At 41.0% G+C, this 8103-nt stretch overlaps 1 protein-coding gene across 1 annotated transcript; it reads left to right on the forward strand.

The window, feature by feature from the left end:
• The first annotated feature begins 1952 nt into the window (after nt 1-1952).
• Nucleotides 1953-4397, forward strand: LOC139452014 (recQ-like DNA helicase Blm). The gene is made up of 4 exons (XM_071233292.1): nt 1953-2227; nt 3174-3437; nt 3624-3899; nt 4295-4397. Exons 1-4 carry the CDS (start codon nt 1953-1955, stop codon nt 4395-4397), a joined length of 918 nt encoding a protein of 305 aa, XP_071089393.1.
• Nucleotides 4398-8103: the final 3706 nt, after the last annotated feature.

Consider the following 8103-nt stretch of genomic DNA (forward strand, 5'->3'; position numbering starts at 1 on the left):
CAGTTAAAGTTCTTGTTGAAACCCCTGTCGCCTTTTGAAAGCACGTTTTGTTGGAAAAAAAACTAATTAATTTCCTAAGAACTTTCATTACTGTTATAGTTTCTCCTAAATCACTGATATCATCTCGCATTTCACGTCTCCTGCTGAGACCAGTAGACGCCATTTTACTCGCTTTCAATCTGCACGAATTGTTGATCTTATATTCTCTTTCAATTTCACACCTTTCAACCCCTTTTTTCATCAAGTGCATTTTTGGTTTCAACTTAAGTGTTGATAATGTTTTGGTTGTTCAGTCGTTGGCTGCCGCGCCATTACAGGAGGTTTAAGAGAGTATGAGGCTTATGACTAGGTGTTAGGAAAATGTTCTAAAATGTCTTGGGCAATAGAAATTAATTTATGGGATACAGACACGAATTCCGAGGATTTAGAGCACCAAATGGCCTTTATGACTGTGATATCAAATAATTCCGAGATCCTCAGACAACGAGGTGCCTGTGTCATTATAGCGTGTTATTCGAAGGCTTTATTGTCTCAGTGCGGTCTTTGCCAAGACAAATGAATTTGGATAAAAATTTCCTTCTATTTTTACGTCAGGGTTTTTTGGTGGAGCCATGTTTTAAAACAACATACTTTTGGTTATTCACGACTGACTCCAGTGCGACTTTTGTACTTAACACAACCAAGACAGAGAACAGAGGACGTGGAGGTCGCGACCGTGATGGGGCCGGAGGGGGATGCTGGAAGTAGTCGACGGGTTTGAAGCCAACTATAAGCCATTTTAGCGAAGCAGGATGGTTGCATTTGGACCAAAGGGCGGTAGGTTAGCCTAGTGGTTAAAGCGTTCGCTCGTCACGCCGAAGACCCCGATTCGATTCCCGAAATATGGGTACAATGTGTGAAGCCCATTCTTGCCCCCCCCCCCCCCCCCCCCCCCCCCCGGAACATTGGTAAAAGCGGCGTATCACCACAGGCCCATGCTAGACTAACATCTAGTCTCTCAACATATGAACGTATTTTACACACAGAAAGTGTTGTTAAATTATAGTTATGAGATATAATAAAAAGGACCCCAGATGATCTCTTCATTTGCAGATACTGCATTATTCTAGACTTGCTAAACATTATAGACTTGCATGGGCCGTACTGGCTATATTTGTTTCTGGTCTGTATGACTAGCCCACGCGCTGGGTCGGCCAAAGCGCCCTGCATGACCTGCACGCTTCTCCTAGTGTTAGTGTCTACATAGTCCTGCACCATGAGTGTGGAATATATCTATTTTATGAAGAAAGAAAAATAATCTAGATTTGTATACAAAAGCAAATCTAGCCAGCTCAAGCTGGCTCTATTCCACGTCATGTCATTTTGGAGAGAGGACCGGTCGAAATGGCGACCGGTAGTTAGGTCCCTTCCTTATCATATCAAAGAATCTTGATCAGATGACCGCCCTTGTTAACTGTAATAAAACACAGCTGGGCAATGGGGGAGGCGTAGGTGTGGGGGGGGGGAGGTGTGTGTGTGTGTGTGTGTGTGGGGGGGGGGGGGGGGGGGGGGGGGGGTTAGCAGGGTGACCTGGGATGGCTGATCTCCACACGTGGTTCTAATGTATCTGACACACTGAACTGAACAAAGGCCTGATGTTGTGTTGTACGTATGGGCAGCAGCATTCTGTAAGTGTTTGACTGCATCCCCTCGAGTTAACTACAACTGTTGGTATGGAAGGTAGTGCTATTGACGAGGCTGTATCGTTTGGAAAGCAACAGTTACATATTGATCACTTCAGGAATCATCAGAGACAGGTGATTGTAAGTTACCTCAGAGGAAAGGATGTCCTTTTTTGTTCTCCAACAGGAACAGGCAAATCACTTACTTTTGAAATAGCACCATTCGTGTTTCAGAAACTTAATGACTCCAACCATGTTACTGTGATTGTTATTTCACCCTTTGTGGCACGAATGACAAAACAAACAGAGAAGTGTTCATCTATTGGATTGAAATCTGTTTACTTGAAGGGTCAACATGACCCTACTCCTGATGATGATGATGATGATGATCTTGTACATGTAATGGACCAAATATCAATTCAGGATATTAAATCTGGTGACATTGGCATAATATTTGCGAGTCCAGAGACAGTTCTTGGAACACAGCGTGATGTCATTCAAGACCTGACTAAAGAGAAGATTTTGAAGGCAATTTTCATTGATGAAGCACACTGCATTGCAAAATTGTAAGTATATATAATGTTATATTTAATGACATGACATGTTGAGTGAGTGAGTGAGTGAGTAGGGTTTTACGCAGCTTTTGGCAACATTCCCGCAAAATCACGGCGTCGGACACCAGAAATGGGCTTCACACATTGTACCCATGTGGGAAATCGAACCCGGGCCTTAGGCGTGACGAGCGAACGCTGTAATGACGAGGATGGTGTTCATGTCAGTTGCTGGTTTGTCTGAGCCAATTATGTACAGGCTGCGTTGATATAGCTGCAATATTGCTGATAGCGGCATGCGACAACATTCACCCATCACGTATTTTCTGGTAAAACAAGTATAAAGTGTGTCAAGATCACTAAATATCTAATTCGTTATTCATAACATCAAAGTTAAAGCACAAAGAGTAACCTTCCAAAATGTACATAACATCACTTCTACAACCATCATGTACTTGACACATTGTTGTTCTGAAACAAGGACCGCAGCCCGACATTTTGTAATGGATGTTAATGCCCTTATGATATACATACATACATCCACTGCTAACATCAGCCAAGATAAAACACTAAAACACTAATCATCTAACAACATTGTTTTTTGCAATAGATATGTTGATCTAATTCTTATAGGGAGTTTAATTTCGCAAAAGAAATCTGCCAATTTTCAAGCTGCTGATTATTGAATTGAAGTTCAACATCAATCAGACAAGATAGACACAATTTTTATGGATAACAACTTCTTTAATACTGTAAAAGGCCTTTTACAGTATTAAAGAAGTTGTTATCCATAAAAATTGTGTCTATCTTGTCATCCGTCAACTTCTAAGTAATGCCTATCAAACAATTTATCAATCAGACATAACACCATACAGAATATGTATGAATCAGAAATGACATTCAAACCTTAACATAGTGCTCGTCTTGACTAAAGTTTAACTTTAATTGTGTATTTTTTCAGCGGCAAGTGTAACACCAGTGTAAAGAATATTAGAAATGAAAAGGCCTTTCGACCAGCGTATGGAACACTTGGAGAACTCAGGGCACTAGCTCCAGGCATACCAGTGATTGCACTAACAGCGACTGCAACCAAGTCCACCCGAGATGTGATAATTAATGAAATGTGTATGTCCGGCTGTGAACAAATACTCCTCAGTCCCAACAAAGAAAACATCAAGTACTGGCAGATATCAACCAGTGGCAACATTCGCCAGGACTTTTCATGGTTAGTTACCCTGTTACGGGTACGGAATCGACAAACACCAAGGATGCTGATATTCTTCCGCAAAATCAAGCAAATAGGGGATCTCTTTGACTTTCTCAAATCAGAGCTAAAACATGATGCGTTCATAAACAATAGTGAAGACGGAGTTAACAGTCATAAGAATCGTCTATTTGACATGTTCCACAGCAAGACAAACAGGGAAGTGAAGAAATGTGTGTCCCAGTCCTTCATGGATCCAAATGGTTTCAAGAGGATAGTCCTTTGCTCAACATCATTCACCATTGGACTTGACTTACAAAGTGTGGACACCGTCATCCACTATGGTCCAGCCAATAATGTTGAGGATTATATTCAAGAGACAGGACGAGCAGGCAGGGATCCAGAAAAGCAGGCACATGCTCTTCTCATGAACTTTAGACATTGTCTTAGTGGCAAGCGGAATATTTCGGATGAAATGAAACAGTATGTCAGAACCAATGTATGTCGACGAGTTGAGCTACTGAAGTCATTTGACCAGAACCCTCAACAAATTCAACCTTTGCATAAGTGCTGTGATAACTGTGCTATATCATGCAAGTGCCTCTGTTACTGCACTGACTCATGTACTTGCAACACTCCATGCAGTGAATGTGGATGTGATATTCTTGAGTTGTACAAGACTTCCCTTGACTCGAGCGATAGCTCATCATCTCACTCAGACTCAGAACTTGAAGATCATGAAACATCCAGTGATAGCGACATTGCAACAGGGTCTCGTTTTAGTCATGTGACACTGAATTACACATCGGAAGAAGACTGAAGGTTCAGATATCATAGTATGTGCATCTATTGAAGACTTTCAGTAACATTTATTGCAGCATGCAGAGTGCCAACAGACTTGTTCGAGGGGGAAGAGTAACATTTATTGGGCTCCTTGCAGCATGCAGAGTGCCAACAGACTTGTTCGAGGGGGAAGAGTAACATTTATTGGGCTCCTTGCAGCATGCAGAGTGCCAACAGACTTGTTCGAGGGGGATGAGTAACATTTATTGGGCTCCTTGCAGCATGCAGAGTGCCAACAGACATGTTCGAGGAGGATGAGTACAAGGGTTTCCATATAACCTGAAAACACAAATGTGTTCATAAGTACCAGGTAGTCAGTTGTTACACAATGACCAGTCCGTTACTTTTGCTACAAAACAATAAACATTTGCAAACCACACATTAACCGTCCATCTCTTGTTGAATTGAAATTGAAGAAAAATTAAAGAAAAACTGAAGTTATTATATATACCTTTAGAAATTCAGCTTGGTTATGGAACTCTTCCATCTGTGGGACAAGTCCTTGTAATCTGGAACTTGGTTTAGGTCCATCTCCTAGTGCATGATGGGCTTGTTTCTGCCTCTCAAAGATGAGGCAGTCCCCTCCGCTGAACACCTTCTGTGGGGGAGAACGGTGACTGAGGTCCTCACTGTGACCAGGAACGAACTGGTGAGGAAACTCCGCTGTATCGGTCATCTGGTCGTTGAAGTGTTCATTTCTTTATACAACTCAGAGAGGTATCTGAAATAAGTCTCCAGTGCATAAGTTTCTGAAACAGTATTTTAATAATGTATTTTGATAGTAGTTTGTAATTGTGTGTAGGATATAATACAAACAATATACTTGTAACAAATATATACATATTTTAAATATGAATAATATGTGACTACTGTTTGTTTTTGTTTGTATTTGTTGTTTAACGCCGCACTCAGCAATATACCAGCTATATGACGGCGGTCTGTAAATAATCGTATCTGGACCAGACAATCTAGTGATTGACATTATGAGCATCAATCCACGCAAAGGGATGCGATGACATGCATGAACCAAGTCAGCGAGTCTGACCACCCGATCCCGTTAGTCGCCTCTTACGACAAGCATAGTCGCTTTTAGAGGACGCTTGTAACTACACAAAAGACGTAAATGAAATCAGCATCGGGAAAATTATTAGTTTAATTTTAGAGTCGAGAAGGGCTTTGTGTTTTATAAGATTTCATAGACTAAATGTTAGTGTAGAGTCAACTGTATCAGTCCCCACAGCTTGAGATGCTGTTGGAGGTTTGACGAGCGCTTCCAGCTGTAAAATATGGTACGCTGTAAAATATGTGTTGAGAATGTAAACACAGACAATACATGTTTAGATCTAAACATGATTAGGATTGTGTTTTAATCCTAAACGTAATACACATGTATTTTATCTAAACGCATGTAGGTCTAAACACGTGAAATGAGCTATCGCCTCACAACCTAAACACAAACTAGATACAACATTCCTATTATCTAAACATGTTCAGAATTTAAAGACGTTAAAATATGTTTAGATTTTAAACAAGTTCAAAGTTTAAATATGTTTGGAATTTATACACGTTTAAACCTGTGTCAAGTTGAAACATGATTCGAATTTAAACCTGTTTCAATAAAGGGCATATCATAAGGCAGTAAGTCACGATGTATAATATATATTGAAATTAGATGTGCAAATCAGATTCACAGGCGCTTGCATAACACATCTACCACCACAGGACTTGGTACACTATCAACATCAGAATGTACAACCTGACCGAACTCGGGTACTGGTGGCGAGGAAACCTGAAACTGTACGACCGGAGTCTCTGTGGCACAGGTGCTAGCGTGAAGAACCACGAATCAAGAGGCTGCAGCTTCTTATCCAACCGAGGTTTAAAACTCTTTGTGTTCACAAATGGGTTGTTGCCGTATGGCTAATAGTATTTCTCTCATACAGACACCGACAGTGAAAGTATATCAGTATTCTACATCATACCCGCATCTTTGTTTACTTACCACCACCCATCCCCACCCCAAAATAGTCCACTTATACTGCTAAAAAAGCTTTCATATCACACACACACACACACACACACAATCACACACACACTCTCTCACACACACTCTCACACACATACACACACACTCTCTCTCTCTCACACACAAAAACTCACACACACACTCACTCACTCACACACACTCTCACACACTCACTCACTCACACTCACACACACTCACACACATACACACACTCACTCTCTCTCCCTCTCACTCACACACTCACACACACACACTCACTCACACACACTCTCTCACACACACACTCACACACACACTCTCTCACACACACACTCACACACATACACACACTCTTTCTCTCACTCACACACACACACACACACAAACTCACTTCTGTTTCCCCATTAAACGCTTATACAAATATAGAAAGAACCCTTTTTTAAATGCCTATACTGAATTTCGAGGGGCGTATACACAATTAGGCCTCAAACATTATGGTACAAGGAAAGTGTTTACGGTTGTGTTTTGGGTCTAAACGCATCTTTCACAGAGTAGTCAAGTGAGCGAGTTTGTTTTAACGCCGCTGAAATCAGTTGTTCAGTCAGATCTCCTAGCTCGTGCCTGCTCCATGTCAGTCCATAACTGTGGATTTATATTTTTTAGGTATTTTTTTTTACTAAAAACCTAGGCATGTCTAAATCTAACTAACCCAGTCTAGTTTGCTTGATTAAACATGTCTTTAAAATAATTATTTTTATTTTCTTCGAAAGAACCTTTCCTCTTCTGCTGTTTTCATAGACTATGGAATCAACTAAATTCCACACTCATGGTGATGAAAACAGCAGAAGAGGAAAGGTTCTTTCGAGGAAGAACAATATATTTTAAAGACATGTTTTCATTGACTAAGTGTTAGTCTACCTTGATGTGTGAAGAACTCCGAGTGATGCAGGCCGTGGAAGTGTAGCATGACGTGGTCGTGACGAGAGCATCTGGACAATGTACTGACAAACCAAGTCTAGTCATCAGTGGGAGTCTGGGATTCGAACAAACAGATTCCTTGGCGCAAGAGGCGACGATGCTTGTCGTAAAAGGTGACTCACGAGATCGGGTGGTCTGGCTCGCTGACTTGGTTGGTGCATGTCATCGTATCCCAGTTACCTGGATCGATGCTCATGGTGTCAATCACTGGATTGTCTGGTCCAGACTCGATTATCACATAGCTGGAATACTGATGAATGCGTCGTTAAACAACAAACAAGCAAATCCTGGTACGGCGTTGTTTATCGTCATAATACCTATCCGAATTGAACAAAGCCAAACTGTCAGAGACAGGCAGGCCCCATTACATACAAATGGACAGGTTAGATGGAGCATATTCAGTAGGCTTCGGTGCGTTTGGCTAATTCTATGTCATACGTTCAGCTTTGTCTGTTTCATTGTAACATCAGTGGCCTTATGACCTTTGTAATGACCCCATGCTGTCAAACTGTTTGAATTCTTCTGGCAAAGGATTATTTGCTAAGTTCGTAGTTTCCTTCTTGCTGAGGACTAAACCCATCGTTGGGACCGATTGACTGTTTCGAGAAAACACTCTGGAACAACGAAGTGGCTCGAAATATCGAGATATGAAGGAACGATTACATTCGAGATATAGGTACATTTAGATTTGCACAAGTCTCTAAGGAAATGATTATTAGTTTAAACAATAATTCCTAGCTTACACAAATAATGAGAACAAGTTGTCCCTGTAAAAGAATGGCGTCCTAAGACTGTACAATCCGAATATCTAGACTTACTTATTACAAGGACAGAATTACTATAAATCCATGGACTCCTCAT

The sequence above is a fragment of the Haliotis cracherodii genome, unplaced genomic scaffold (genome assembly GCF_022045235.1).
Source record: "Haliotis cracherodii isolate W230 unplaced genomic scaffold, xgHalCrac1.p SCAF_9, whole genome shotgun sequence".
Taxonomy (NCBI): domain Eukaryota; kingdom Metazoa; phylum Mollusca; class Gastropoda; order Lepetellida; family Haliotidae; genus Haliotis; species Haliotis cracherodii.